This window comes from Oncorhynchus tshawytscha, linkage group LG26 (assembly GCF_018296145.1).
Source record: "Oncorhynchus tshawytscha isolate Ot180627B linkage group LG26, Otsh_v2.0, whole genome shotgun sequence".
Classification (NCBI taxonomy): domain Eukaryota; kingdom Metazoa; phylum Chordata; class Actinopteri; order Salmoniformes; family Salmonidae; genus Oncorhynchus; species Oncorhynchus tshawytscha.
This window is the reverse complement of record NC_056454.1, coordinates 42,830,417-42,846,738: the sequence shown is the minus strand read 5'-3', so window position 1 is coordinate 42,846,738 and position 16,322 is coordinate 42,830,417. Positions and strand designations below refer to the sequence as shown.

The 16,322-nt window shown below is 43.0% G+C and overlaps 1 protein-coding gene across 1 annotated transcript in view; it reads left to right on the top strand.

Moving 5' to 3' along the window:
* Positions 1-16,322, top strand: part of LOC112225629 (activin receptor type-2A) — a 679,452-nt gene that overhangs the window by 25,171 nt on the left and 637,959 nt on the right. Inside the window, exon 4 of the mRNA XM_024389747.2 lies at positions 1,970-2,124. Coding sequence (XP_024245515.1) covers positions 1,970-2,124 — 155 coding nt within the window. The remainder of the gene's footprint in view (positions 1-1,969; positions 2,125-16,322) is intronic.

The following is a 16,322-nucleotide window of genomic DNA, read 5'->3' as shown; positions in this document are numbered from 1 at the left end:
TTCCTTAATGTACCTTGGTTCTGGAATTTCTTGGTCCTGGCTACATTCTTCATTCTGAACATCTGTTTAAAAAAAAATGTAATACCTCCTCAGTAAAGTATAATGAAAAGAAACATCTAATCAGTGTTCAAAAATGTCTTAATGTTGTGGTTGGGAAACTCCTTTTCCAGTTGCCCTATTGTTGCTTAACAATGAACAGAAATGCCCTTTTCAGAATAGTCCTGTTAATTCATGGGGAAAATCAGTGTGTTCTTTGCAGTGGAGGTCAGATAAAGGTTACCAAATAGGATGTATTGAAGCGTTGGTGTGGGGGAAGGGCCTTGTTCCCTCCGCTTATGCAACTGAACGTGGACATGAATTTGCAGCAGCGACTAACTAGATGTGGAATGCCCTGGATATTTGGAACAAAAAGCTAGGTCGGAGCCTGACTATGGAATCGAGCGACAGAGGCAGCATACACAGTCACACAGTCACATAGTCACACACAGTCACAGGGCCTACAATGCAATAGGGCCTATTTTGGAGAGCGACCATGCTGAAGTGTAGGGTCCTATAAATTCTCTGTTTAGTTTTTCCAGTTTTCCATTTCTTTCTGTTTTTTTGCTCTTAAAGCCACACTGTTTTATTTGATTTGATTTGATTTTTTAAATAGAATGTCCAATTTGGTTGTTTTTCTAAGTCAACAACAATGCTTAAACCACATCCGGAGACCACTTTTCAGGTTTGGAAAAAATGTAATACATTTAGATTTTTGGGTGCAGTTACCCTTTGATTCAACTGTGCACCAGCCAGAGACCGTTGTTTGGATAGCAATGTATCTGTAGCAACTCATGTGATTGCAGAGTTTGCTAAACAAATAGCCACTGGATTGATGAAAATAATCATGATATCATTCTGCCAGGTAGGCATAGCCTACTTTGTAGTTAGGTTTTTGGGAAACCGTACACATACACACAGAACTGTGCCGTTTCAGAAAGTTACAGGAAAATACAAATAAATCACTTATGCATTTCGTTCATGTCTTCAATACATTTAGTTCCATACATTTTGGAGTATTGTTGAGTTCTGTTTTAATGTCTGGATTCCGTGATTCCGGCCGCGTTCTCCGTAAACCAGCTTTTATAGGGCTCTAGGAGTGGATAAAGAGCGGGAGAGAGCGTCACCTGCTGACCAGAGCGATTCCATGCCTGTGTGGCGTGTGTCGTGTAGTGATCCTGCCAGGGGGTGGGGGGAGGATGCAGGCAAAGGAGGCAGGGTGGAGAGGATGGGGGTTTGGGCCTGCTATGTTTTTCATTTCAAAGAGGCTAATCCGGGTTGTTATCCCGCTTGCAGCTAAAATGGAGCACTGGGCAGGGGGAGGGGAGCGACGGGTAGAGGGTAGGAGGAGGGGCACTGCATGGGCGGTTGAGGCAGGCAGGCAGCATCATGAACAGTGCCCTTCTTTTGCTACCTAATGCCAGTTCAGCTGAGGTCACCCACATAGAAGCAATGGCACGCAGTCTCTCTCTCACACACACACACACTGGATGTCACGCTGGCAGGCGAAGGAAGGGAAATCCACCTCAGAGGTGACACGAGTGGATGTTGTGATTATGTGGTGGGGCTTCTGCTTTGGCGACGAGGCGCGATCCAGTCTTATCTCTCTCTCTCATGAAGCTCTGTTATGGGCCTGTGCCAGGATGGAAGCCGGTCGAACCAAACATGCTTTAGCTAGATAGCTAGAAATGCATTCAATAAAAATGACATCAGCCAGCTAAAGTTGAGCCCATATCATCTCTATATTATGAACACGGAGACTGCAACACATAAGTCATTATTTTTCACATTCTTGGCAAAGTTATTGTGGTGTCATTTTTACAAAACCCTTTCAGTGCTCCTTTTTTTTGAGTACATCCTATAATAGTCCTTTTGTCCTGGTATAATCTAGATTGATTGATTTAATTCTCTCTCCCTCTCTTTCCCTCCATAGCAACATCGAACCCGGTTACCCAGAAGCCTCCTGTCTTCACCACTCTGATGTACTCACTGGTGCCCATCATAGGCATCACTGCCATCATCCTCTTCTCCTTCTGGATGTATCGCCATCACAAGCTGGCATACCCGCTAGTCCTGGTGCCCACACAGGTATGACAACACACAGCACTAATGGACAAAACCCTCTTTAGTTACAATAACAGTTGTAGCTAGCTAGGCAATAATTGTAATAGGCTAACTGCTGTATATGAATGAGTGTTCTTCTCTTTTTAATTTCACTTGTAGCATTTGATCTGTATTGGTTGGATGATGCAAGCAAGGTATTTTTATTTCACCTTTATTTAACCAGGTAGGCTAGTTGAGAACAAGTTCTCATTTGCAACTGTGACCTGGCCAAGATAAAGCAAAGCAGTTCGACACATAAAACAGAGAGTTACACGTGGGATAAACAAACATACAATCAATAATACAGTAGAAAAATCTATATACAGCATGTGCAAATGAGGTAGGATAAGAGAGGTAAGGCAATAAATAGGCCATGGTGGCGAAGTAATTATAATATAGCAATTAAACACTGGGATGGTAGGGTGTGAAGAAGATGAATGTGCAAGTAGAGATACTGGGGTGCAAAGGAGCAAGATAAATACAGAATTGGAGATGAGGTAGTTGGATTGGGCAATTTACAGATGAGCTATGTACAGGTGCAGTGATCTGTGAGCTGCTCTGACAGCTGGTGCTTAAAGCTAGTGAGGGAGGTAAGAGTCTCCAGCTTCAGATATTTTTGCACTTCATTCCAGTCATTGGCAGCAGAGAACTGGAAGGAGAGGCGGCTAAAGGAATTAGCTTTGGGGGTGACCAGTGAGATATACACTAAATATACTATATTCAGTGTCCACAGATATGCTAGTCTGTGTACCATTGTCTTTAGCTAACATGCCACTCCTTATCATTGCCAAAGAGACTGACCTTTTGGCAATCTCAAAGTTCAATAAGTCGTTATCAATAAAACATCACAGTATAAGTGCAGAGTGTTCGATTTGCCTGCTGGGGGGCAAAGAGACTCCCAGCTCCGCTAAAACCGTTTTCAAGGGATTGTTAAATAGATTTGAACTATTTGGTTGTAATATCATCACCACTCGAAGAGCATGGACAGAACTACACGTTTCAGATTATTCCATGCAAAACAATTGCGCACATTTAGCTCTATCGGAGTTATACAGCGTGTGACTGCATGCTTTTCATGATCAGATAACATCAATTGATATGTGAAGGTAGCCTCAAGATATCTCTGAAAATTGGCCACCGTTAACTGGATATTTGAGTTTTATATAAAGTAAAAGTGAACTATACCTGACACATAGGAGTGGTTTAGGTTATTTTCCATCCTTTGTGGGCTCTGCCCGTCTAGCAGTAGAAGGGTGCATTTGCCAATGTACTGTTAGCTAATTATGTTTACTTTGTAAGCTACTGTACCGGTAGAAACTTTGTACAGTTGGCTAAACATATAGCATAGTGGTAAGTAGACCGAATGTACCTTTCTCCATTCAATGTAGGCCTACCTAGCGAAGTTACCTAACATCCGCTTTTCAACTGTTTTTAAGTGTTTAATCACAATTGCTGCCGACAGACATGATTGATGGATCACGTCAAACTGGCTAGTTAACAAGCTAACTTTTGCGGGATAAACTAGATAGCTATATTTGCTTGTCATCTATAGTGGTGATTTTCAGTAGTCCGTCCGACTGACAACTTTACCAGGATGAGGATTTACCGATGTCAAGCTCTTTCCAAAACCCTAATCTCTAATGAAGCAAGCAAATAATGCATGTTTGCTTAGCTAGCTACATGCCAAATGGATAGGCTACCGTCACGTTTCTGAAATTGCATCGTCAATGGATGTTTACTGATCATGCAAAGCATGTGGTTACTTGCTGAATAACTCTTGACGATAGAGCTAAAAGTGGAATGATCAGAAATGTTTAGTTTGGACTATGCTCTTCAAGAGGTGACGATATTAAAACCAAATATAGTTAACATTAATTTAACATCCCCCTTAAAAGCGGCACGTAACGTTAGTTGTCAATGCTTTTTTTTTTTTTTTTTTTTTGCGGAGCTTGGTCTCCTTGCCCCCCAGCAGCCAAATCAAATGCTCGGCACCGTATTGTGACATTTTATAGGTTGTAATTTAACACATTTGCAGCTAGAAATGTGTTCATTCGGTTCAACATCCACTGAAGTAGCTAGTAAGTTTACCAGATAACGTAGTTTCCGTGGTAACCAAACAAACCGACTTGCGTCATTACCGTACCGTGCTGATATTCTGTGCATTATAGGGAAAGAATGCATGCTCTAAAATGCCCTTTAAGACCATTAGAAACAAATATTCAACAATGCCATGGTATAATGACAGTTATAAACTGGGTGGTTCGAGTCCTGAATGCTGATTGGCTGACAGCTATGTTATATCAGACGGTATACCACGGGTATGACAAAACATGTATTTTTACTGCTCTAATTATGTTGGTGACCAGTTCATAATAGCAATAAGGCACCTTGGGGGTTGCGTCGTGCTTGGCTTTGTGACCAAGAATAGCCCTTAGCTGTGGTATATTGGCTATATACCACACCCGCCCTGTGCCTTATTTCTTAAATATTGTTAGGCGGGTATTTACTGATCATGAAAAGCATGCAGTTACTTGCTGTATAACTATGATGATGGAGCTAAATGTCCGCAATTGTTTTGCATAGAATAATCAGAAATGTGTGGTTCTGACTATGCTCTTCAAGTGCAGCCAAATCGAACGTATTGTGACGTTTTATAGGTCGTTACCAATAGAAAGTCACAATAAGGTGCAGAGCGTTCGATTTGGCTGCCGGGGGGGCAAGAAAATTCTAAAATTAGAATTTATAACAGTCAAAAACAAACATTTATCTGTTAGCTAAGTTGTTGTATTTTGAGGCTTAAAACTAAGATGTTTCGTTTTAGAATTGAGACGTGAGCTAGTAACTTTTGACAACTTTTGACAGACTGTTTCTTCTGGACAAACAAATTGCAATTGCTTCGCAACCAGATACCAACATGTTCTGTGGAGAAGAAAAACAGATAGAGTTCCAATATTTGCATAATTGTTGTGATTGGAGGATAGCTGTGAGAGTGATCGAATCAGGATCAAATTTGAAGATGGCAGAAACGCCTGTCTCTTTGGCACATGACAGGGACTCACCTCAGTGGATGGAGTATAGAGAGTGTATTATGTAAACAGACTAGTACCGAGGCTACAGATATGCCACTGTCGACACAACACCTCTTTGTTTTTACTGTGGCCCGCTTGGTTCATAAACTTTTCCTCCATCACGGCATGCTGTGAGAGAAGTACTGCTGTATGAGACAGATCAGTAGCTATGGGTTGTATATGCTTACTGTACTTAAGCTTGTGCTGTTGGTTGGCTGAGTGTTTGAGAACTTTCAAACGTTGCACTACCTGCCACAATGCATAGTGCCAACTGTAAAGTTTGGTGGAGGAGGAATAATGGTCACGGCTGTTTTTCATGGTTCAGGCTACGCCCCTGAGTTCCAGTGATGCAAAATCTTAACGCTACAGCATACAATGACATTCTAGACGATTCTGTGCTTCCAACAGTTTGTGGAAGGCCCTTTCCTGTTTCAGCTTGAGAATGCCCCCGTGCACAAAGTGAGCTCTATAGAGAAATGGTTTGTCAAGGATCGGTGTGGAAGAACTTGACTGGCCCTCACAGAACCATGACCTCAACTCCATCGAACACCTTTGGGATGAATTGGAGTGCCGACTGCGAGCCAGGCATAATGCTCTTGTAGCTGAAGTCATGGTTTTGTCTCACCAGGGGTGATGGTCAGATGCACGTTTATCTTCGAAGGAATGAGCGTTACACCAAGGCCTGTACTCTGGATCGATTTGGAGGTGGAAGGTCCGTCATGGTCTGGGGCGGAGTGTCACAGCATCATCGGACTGAGCTTGTTGTCATTGCAGGCAATCTCAATGCTGTGTGTTACAGGGAAGACATTCTCCTCCCTCATGTGGTACCCTTCCTGCAGGCTCATCCTGGCATGACCCTCCTGCATGACAATGCCACCAGCCATACTGATCGTTGTGTGCGTGATTTCCTGCAAGACAGGAATGTCAGTGTTCTGCCATGGCCAGCGAAGAGCCCAGATCTCAATCCCATTGAGCACGTCTGGGACCTGTTGGTATCGGAGGGTGAGGGCTAGGGCCATTCCCCCGAGACTTGTCTGGGAACTTGCAGGTGCCTTGGTGGAAGAGTGGGGTAACATCTCACAGCAAAAACGGGCAATTCTGGTGCAGCCCATGAGGAGGAGATGCACTGCAGTACTTAATGCAGCTGGTGGCCACACCAGCTACTGACCGTTACTTTTGATTTTGACCCCTCTTTGTTCAGGGACACATCCTTCCATTTCTGTTAGTCACATGTCTGTGGAATTTGTTCAGTTTATGTCTTAGTTGTTGAATCTTGTTATGTTCATTCAAATATTTACACATGTTAAGTTTTCTGAATATAAACGCAGTTGACAGTGAGAGGGCGTTTCTTTTTTTTGCTGAGTTTATAACGACATAACATTATCGTCCCTCTTTACAGCCTTTAGTTTTGGTTGATAGGCAAGAATGTACCGACACCCTTGGCAGATGGTCAGGTTGACATCAAGCCAGTGTATCATGTTGGACATAGTCTGAGCTGGGAAGTAGATGTGAGGAGCCATGCTGTTCTTTAACATCTTCATTGACTATTTCTATATAGGCAGGCAGGCATCTCTTCTGATGTTCCTGAGGCGACAGCTGCAGCAGCAACAGTCTCAAGTTAAAGTGATGCCCTAATCCACCTTCCAGAAATAAAAATCATGAAACTCCTGTCAATTAGGTGAAAGCCTGCAGTACCAGTCAAAAGTTTGGATACACCTACTCATTCAAGGGTTTTTCTTTATTTTTACTATTTTCTACATTGTAGAATAATAGTGAAGACATCAGAACTATGAAATAGCACATATGGAATCATGTAGTAACCAAAAACGTGTTAAACAAATCAATAAATATTTGAGATATTAGATTCTTCAAAGTAGCCACCTTTTGCCTTTATGACAGTTTTGCACACTCTTGGCATTCTTTCAAATGGCTTCACCTGGAATGCTTTTCCCATATATTCTGAGCACTTGTTGGCTGCTTTTCCTTCACTCTGCTGTACAACTCATCCCAAACCATCTCAATTGAGTTGAGGTCGGGTGATTGTGGAGGCCAGGTCATCTGATGCAGCACTCATCCCTGTCCTTCTTGGTCAAATAGCCCTTACACAGCCTGGAGGTGTGTTGGGTCATTGTCCTGTTGAAAACAAATGACAGTGAAACTAAGCGCAAACCCAGATGGGATGGCGTATTGCTGCAGAATGCTATGGTTGCCATGCTGGTTAAGTGTGCCTTGAATTCTAAAAAAAGCATCTAAAAAAATCACAGTGTCACCAGCAAAGCAACCCCACACCATCACACCACCACCTCCATGCTTCACGGTGAGAACCACACATGCAGAGATCACTCGTTTACCTACTCTGTGTCTCACAAAGACACGGTGGTTGGAACCAAGAATCCAGAATTTGGACTCATCAGACCAAAGGGCAGATTTCAACCGGTCTAATGTCCATTGCTCGTGTTTCTTGGCCCAAGCAAGTCTCTTCTTCTTATTGGTGTCCTTTAGTAGTGGTTTCTTTGCAGCAATTTGACCATGAAGGCCTGATTCACACAGTCTCATCTGAACAGTTGATGTTGACATATGTCTGTACTTGAACTCTGTGAAGCATTTATTTGGCCTGCAATTTCTGAGGCTGGTAACTTTAATGAACTTATCCTCTGCAGCAGAGGTAACTCTGGGTCTTACTTTCCTGTGGTGGTCCTCATGAGAGCCAGTTTCATCATAGCGCTTGATGGTTTTTGCGACTGCACTTGAAGAAAACTTTGTTCCTGATTGACTAACCTTCATGTCTTAAAGTAATGATGGACTGTAGTTTCTCTTTGCTTATTTGAGCTGTTCTTCCCATGATATTTTTATTTTATTTTATTTCACCTTTATTTAACCAGGTAGGCTAGTTGAGAACAAGTTCTCATTTACAACTGCGACCTGGCCAAGATAAAGCATAGCAGTGTGAACAGACAACACAGAGTTACACATGGAGTAAACAATAAACAAGTCAGTAACACAGTAGAACAAAAGAAAAAAAAGAGTCTATATACATTGTGTGCAAAAGGCATGAGGAGGTGGGCGAATGATTACAATTTAGCAGATTAACACTGGAGTGATAAATGATCAGATGGTCATGTACAGGTAGAGACACTGGTGTGCAAAAGGCATGAGGAGTTAGGTGAATAATTACAATTTAGCAGATTAACACTGGAGTGGTAAATGATCAGATGGTCATGTGCAGGTAGAGATACTGGTGTGCAAAAGAGCAGAAAAGTAAATAAATATAAACATTATGGGGATGAGGTAGGTAAATTGGGTGGGCTATTTACCGATAGACTATGTACAGCTGCAGCGATCGGTTAGCTGCTCAGATAGCAGATGTTTGAAGTTGTTGAGGGAGAAAAAAAGTCTCCAACTTCAGCGATTTTTGCAATTCGTTCCAGTCACAGGCAGCAGAGAACTGTAACGAAAGGCGGCCAAATGAGGTGTTGACTTTAGGGATGATCAGTGAGATACACCTGCTGGAGCGCGTGCTACGGGTGGGTGTTGCCATTGTGACCAGTGAACTGAGATAAGGCGGAGCTTTACCTAGCATGGACTTGTAGATGACCTGGAGCCAGTGGGTTTGGCAACGAATATGTAGCGAGGGCCAGCCGACTAGAGCATACAGGTCGCAGTGGTGGGTGGTATATGGACTTGGTCTTTCACCAAATAGGGCTATCTTCTGTATACCACCGCTACCTTGTCGCAACACATCTGATTGGCTCAAACAAATGAACTTTTAACAAGGCACACCTGTTAATTTAAACGCATTCCAGGTGACTACCTCATGAAGTTGGTTGAGAGAATGTCTTCACTATTATTCTACAATGTATAAAATAGTACAAATAAAGAAAAACTCCTGACTGAGTAGGTGTATCTAAACTTTTGACTGGTAATGTATGTTCTATCAGTGACTGGTAATGTATGTTCTATCAGTGACTGGTAATGTATGTTCTATCAGTGACTGGTAATGTATGTTCTATCAGTGACTGGTAATGTATGTTCTATCAGTGACTGGTAATGTATGTTCTATCAGTGACTGGTAATGTATGTTCTATCAGTGACTGGTAATGTATGTTCTATCAGTGACTGGTAATGTATGTTCTATCAGTGACTGGTAATGTATGTTCTATCAGTGACTGGTAATGTATGTTCTATCAGTGACTGGTAATGTATGTTCTATCAGTGACTGGTAATGTATGTTCTATCAGTGACTGGTAATGTATGTTCTATCAGTGACTGGTAATGTATGTTCTATCAGTGACTGGTAATGTATGTTCTATCAGTGACTGGTAATGTATGTTCTATCAGTGACTGGTAATGTATGTTCTATCAGTGACTGGTAATGTATGTTCTATCAGTGACTGGTAATGTATGTTCTATCAGTGACTGGTAATGTATGTTCTATCAGTGGGTAAAAGCTACATTTTTTGGTCCATCTGTGAAGTCAGGAAATCGTGTTGAAACGAGTCACATGGTTCTTGTTACTGGAGATGGGTGGGGGTGGAAACACACTAACACTTTTAAAACAATTACCTGCTTCCAGATCCCCAAATCAGCTAATAGATAGTATGGTCAAACTTGTCTAGAACACATTCATCCGTTTTTATATTGACATGACAAAGTATAGATTTCACTTAGATGTGCCCAATCTAAACTGTGTACCAAATGATTCAACTCAGTTTCTCCTTCAAGTATCATCTCGCAATAAGTATTATCTATATAATAAGTATTACCTTCAAGTATTATCTGTGCCCTGTGTGTCTGTGGGAAAGGGCCCGTGTTGCTATAACAACGTACTCTGCACTCGAGACGAACTGCAAGTTAAACTCGATGAGAGGCCCCTAAATTAATAGTGCCGTTTGTTTAGGTGCTTTTACAGCTAGCTAACTACTTTACATACTGATATTGACTTTGTTGTTATTGTGTGTTGCTACGTTTGCTAGCTAGCCAGCTAGTCAGCCAGCACAGAGAAAGAGTTTGTATTGTGTGTTGCTACGTTTGCTAGCTAGCCAGCTAGTCAGCCAGCACAGAGAAAGAGTTTGTATTGTGGGTTTGGTAGTTGATTTGAGCTGCAACACATTTCCACATGTTGTTACCAACCTTGTTATAACGACAAAATGAAATAGTTGTTCACCCAAAATATTGTTTGTGTTATTTAACACTGTTTACCACTGTTAATCATAGAAGTGAGTGGTTTGGTGTGGATTATCTATAAGTATTGAGGTCACGTCGACCCCCTTTTTGAGGCTCCTGAACCAAAGGGCACTCGACCTCTCTTCACAATGAGACCCACTTCTCTGACATAAGAGCATCAGTGCTGATTTTAGAACCAATGTCCACTCCTGCATTAGTGTTATAATAGTTAGGAGACTGATCGACATGCTGTACATGAACCTGTCTCAGAATCGGTGTAACGGGGTCTGTTAGAGACAGATAGAAGGACGGCTGGTTAGGCCTAGCTAGGATGAGTGGTCCTTTCTCAGTATGGGCGTCCTAAGCAAGTACAGTGCTTGATAATCATGAGAGGCGGATTGAAGAGGGCAATTAAGTGTGTGTTTGTGTGAATGTGTGCGCGTGTGTGTGGTTCTCGCCCACTTGTCATCGCCCGCACCACAAAACACTGAGCACAGGAAAGTGTTTGCTCGTTCGGAGAGGAGAGGGGGGATAAATCATGCACGCTCTCTCTGCTCCCTCGCTTTCTCCCTCTGCTCCCTCGCTTTATCCCTCTGCTCCCTCGCTTTATCCCTCTGCTCCCTCGCTTTCTCTCACTGCTCCCTCGCTTTCTCCCTCTGCTCCCTCGCTTTCTCTCTCTGCTCCCTCGCTTTCTCTCTCTGCTCCCTCGCTTTCTCCCTGTGCTCCTCCACCTTCCCTTATGGCTATAAAAAGGCTTTCTGCGCGCAGGTCAATGAGACATGCCTGAGTTTGATCAATAACCAGCCATATTTTCATTAACACTAGAACCACTGGGCCTCTAAGGAACCCCCTTCAAGCTCATTAGTAGTCATTCTGGCTGCGACATTCTAACAGTGGAATGAATACTTTTCATATATACTATCGCAAAAATTATCATTTGGTTGCGTTTATGAAGGTCTTGGGTAATTTTAGAATAGTTTTTTATTTGTATTATATTACAATATCATTTTCATTCGTTCATGTTACAAGGCTCTATTTAAATACAAAAATGCAGAAAAAACACAAACTCAAATGTTCAAAACACATCACTTGTGGAATACCTTTTGTTACAACTATGAGACAGAAAGCATATGTGTTAGAGTACGGTAAAAGCTATATAACATTTAAAAAGTCTTTACATTTAAAAAAAAATTTTAAATACCCCCAACCACCAAGACGCATGGTCAAGATGCACAGTGAAATTATGAAAACATCAGCAGCCGAAAAATCTTGATGGCCTTGATAAATAGTGAAATTCGGCACAAAAGCAATATTGGCATTATAATGAATATGTCGACAGCATAGCGGTCAAAAATAGTCAATTATTTTCAGCTCGTGTTTGTTTATTGCGTCTTCACTCAATGGCATCAGTTGGATTTCATTTAGCTGTTATCCCTTGTCCTAACAGTTGACTTAGCTGTTATCCCTTGTCCTAACAGTTGACTTAGCTGTTAACCCTTGTCCTAACAGTTGACTTAGCTGTTATCCCTTGTCCTAACAGTTGACTTAGCTGTTAGCCCTTGTCCTAACGGTTGACTTAGCTGTTATCCCTTGTCCTAACGGTTGACTTAGCTGTTATCCCTTGTCCTAACGGTTGACTTAGCTGTTATCCCTTGTCCTAACAGTTGACTTAGCTGTTACCCCTTGTCCTAACAGTTGACTTAGCTGTTATCCCTTGTCCTAACAGTTGACTTAGCTGTTATCCCTTGTCCTAACAGTTGACACAGTTTTCATACCTTTCACTTGCTTGACACGCTTTGACATAACTTTGTTTGGTTATAGTGCGTAATAGTCTCCAGTTCTCCCATCATCTTGTCATTCTTCAGCACCGTTGTGGACTACAACGGCTGTGCAGATGCCTTATTTTGCACAGAGGGAGAAGCTCCCGATTCACTTTGTTCGTGGTGCCAGACAGATTTGTTTTCTTTGCAAGCAACTTATTCGCTAATGATGATGAAGTGAAGAAATTGTCCACTGTGACATTTGTCCCATTGCCAATGTCAGGTTCCACAAGCCTCTTCACCACATTCCCTGCCGATGTGGGAATTTTCCCAGATTTTGACAGCCATTCAGCATGTGGTAATTACAGTTGAAGTCGGAAGTTAACATACACTTAGGTTGAAGTCATTAACTTGTTTTTCAACCACTCCACAAATTTCTTGTTAACAAACTATAGTTTTGGCAAGTCAGTTAGGACATCTACTTTGTGCATGACACAAGTCATTTTTCCAACAATTGTTTACAAACAGATTATTTCATTTATAATTCACTGTATCACAATTCCAGTGGGTCAGAAGTTTACATATACTAAATTGACTGTGCCTTTAAACAGGTTGGAAAATTCCAGAAAATGAAGTCATGGCTTTAGAAGCTTCTGATAGGCTAATTGATCAATCCCAGAACAACAGCAAAGGACCTTGTGAAGATGCTGAAGGAAACAGGTACAAATGTATCTATATCCACAGTCAAACGAGTCCTATATCAACCTGACCTGAAAGGCCGCTCCGCAAGGAAGAAGCCACTGCTCCAAAACCGCCATTAAAAAAAGCCAGACTACAGTTTGCAACTGCACACAGGGACAAAGATCGTACTTTTTGGATAAATATCCTCTGGTCTGATGAAACAAAAATAGAACTGTTTGGCCATAATGTCCATCGTTATGTTTGGAGGAAAAGGGGGAGGCTTGCAAGCCGAAGAACACCATCCCAACCTTGAAGCACGAGGGTGGCAGCATCATGGTGTGGGGGTGCTTTGCTGCAGGAGGGACTGGTACACTTCACAAAATAGATGGTATCATGAGGTAGGAAAATTATGTGGATATGTTGAAGCAACATCTCAAGACATCAGTCAGGAAGTTGAAGCTTGGTCACAAATGGGTCTTCCAAATGGCCAATGACCCCAAGCAAAGTCAAGGTATTAAAGTGGCCATCACAAAGCCCTGACCTCAATCATATAGAACATTTGTGGGCAGAATTGAAAAAGCGTGTGTGAGCAAGGAGGCCTAGAAACCTGACTCAGTTAGACCAGCTCTGTCAGGAGGAATGGGCCCAAATTCACCCAACTTATTGTGGGAAGCTTGTGGAAGGCTAACTGAAACGTTTGACCCAAGTTAAACAATTTGAAGGCTATGCTACCAAATACTAATTGAGTGTATGTACACTTCTGACCCACTGGGAATGTGATGAAAGAAATCAAATCTGAAATAAATCATTCTCTCTACTATTATTCGGATTTCACATTCTTAAAATAAAGTGGTGATCCTAACTGACCTAAGACAGGGATTTTTTACTAGGATAAAATGTCAGGAATTGTGAAAAACTGGGTTTAAATGTATTTTTCTAAGGTGTATGTAAACATCTGACTTCAACTGTACATAGTTATGCATCATTCACCACCATACTTAAATTATTGAATCTGTTATATGTGTCAAATCTGTTTCCGGTTCAGTTTTGAGGCAATAATCGAGGTGTTTATCAGCTGGGGCACTACACTTTCAACTGTAGGGAGAAGGAGTGAAGCAGGCCCTACTGTCTGAAGAAGGAGCATAGCAGGCCCTACTGTCTGAAGGAGAGGAGCAGGCCCTACTGTCTGAAGGAGTGAAGCAGGCCCTACTGTCTGAAGGAGTGAAGCAGGCCCTACTGTCTGAAGCAGGAGAGGAGCAGGCCCTACTGTCTGAAGCAGGAGAGGAGCAGGCCCTACTGTCTGAAGCAGGAGAGGAGCAGGCCCTACTGTCTGAAGCAGGAGAGGAGCAGGCCCTACTGTCTGAAGCAGGAGAGGAGCAGGCCCTACTGTCTGAAGCAGGAGAGGAGCAGGCCCTACTGTCTGAAGCAGGAGAGGAGCAGGCCCTACTGTCTGAAGCAGGAGAGAGAGGCCCTACTGTTGAGAGAAGGAGAGGAACAGGCCATACTGTCTGGAAGGCCCTACTGTCTGAAGAGGAGTGGAGCAGGCCCTACTGTCTGGAGAAGGAGAGGAGCAGGCCCTACTGTCTGAAGGAGAGGAGCAGGCCCTAGGAGAGGAGCAGGCCCTACTGTCTGAAGCAGGAGAGGAGCAGGCCCTACTGTCTGAAGCAGGAGAGGAGCAGGCCCTACTGTCTGAAGCAGGAGAGGAGCAGGCCCTACTGTTGAGAGAAGGAGAGGAACAGGCCATACTGTCTGAAGAAGGAGTGGAGCAGGCCCTACTGTCTGAAGAAGGAGTGGAGCAGGCCCTACTGTCTGGAGAAGGAGAGGAGCAGGCCCTACTGTCTGAAGGAGAGGAGCAGGCCCTACTGTCTGAAGAAGGAGCGGAGCAGGCCCTACTGTCTGAAGGAGAGGAGCAGGCCCTACTGTCTGAAGAAGAGAGGAGCAGGCCTGTTGAGGGAGGAGAGGAGCAGGCCCAACTGTAGGCAGAAGGAGAGGAGCAGGCCCTACTGTTGAGGGAGGAGAGGAGCAGGCCCAACTGGAGGCAGAAGGAGAGGAGCAGGCTCTACTGTCGGGAAAATGAGCGGATCGGGACCTACTGTGGAGAGGTGGAGAGGCAACAGGGGAAACCATTTAAATGACATGCCCTCCTAAAACTAGGTATAACTCCAGTTATGTTTGTGATATTAAGATTCGGACAACGACAGTGTGTTATATAGACGTTTTTAAGAATAGTCAATGATGGAGGGGGGCATGACTTAAAAAATGGCAGAGAAATAAAATAATGAGCAGTGAAAATGACTGATTTAGTGTTAATGCTGCCTCGCCACCCCCATGTTGCAGCAGTGTCTTCTTCGTCTGCTGTTATCCATTGGACCATCTACAGCAGGGCTAGGCAACTAGATTCAGCCGCGGAACGATTGTTGTCGGAGCGGATGCTCGGGGGGCCAGAACATAATTATAATCATTTGTACACTGCAAATTGACCACAACTCAAAAAGAGATTGTCATTTTCAAATACAATCATTTCATACCTTGATTATATATTTTTTTATTCGTGGGAATATTTGAGGAACAGATTGAATCACCTAAATGAATCACATTTTTTGATGAATTCCAGGTGATTTGTTTTTTTTACCAAAACCGACTTTGGTAAAACAAAGTCGTAAAACAGCCAATCAAAATCACCTTTTTCTGACTAGGGCTGGGAATTACCAGGGACCTCACGATACGATATTATCACGATACTTAGGTGCCGATTTAGATATGTATTGTGATTATCAGCGTTCTATATCTATTGCGATTCGATACTGGGATTTTATTGCGATTCGATGTTCCAAACATATTGCTCACCATATGTCTGCTGCAGAGGGACAAGAAATAGCCATGAGAAAACACACATTTTGATCAGTCATGGAAATAAAAGTTCTGAAAACTAATTTGTTCCCTATTTAAAAAGAAGATGGAGAACAAGCTGTGAAGTAAAAATCCTGAAGTTGTGGTCCAGGTACAGGCAGCTAGCTCAAAAATTATATTGCGACATTGTTGATACGATATATATAGTCAAAATTAATATAGCCCGATATGGAAATCTATCAATTTTTTTTCTCCCCCATCACTATTGCCGACACCTGATCTCCAAGAAGCTGCTTTTATCTGCTGGACCATCTACAGCCAGCTGCCTGATGTATGTCACAGGCACCTTTTGAGTAAGCATGTCCTTCAGCAGAGAGGGACAGAGGGCGGGAGGGAGGGGCAGGTGAGAGAGGGTGGGAAATAGAGAGAGGGGGAGAGATGGAGCGAGGGGAGGGAAAGAGAGGGCGGGAGGGAAAAAGAGAGAGAGAGAGAGAGGGCCGGAGGGAGGTAGGGGGCAGGTGAGACAAGGTGGGAAATAGAGAATAAGGGAGGTAAAGAGAGGGGGAGAGATGGAGGGAGAGAGAGAGGGCAGGAGAGAGGCAGGGGGCAGGTGAGAGAGGGTGGGAAATAGAGAGAATAAGGGAGGTAAAGAGACAGGGGG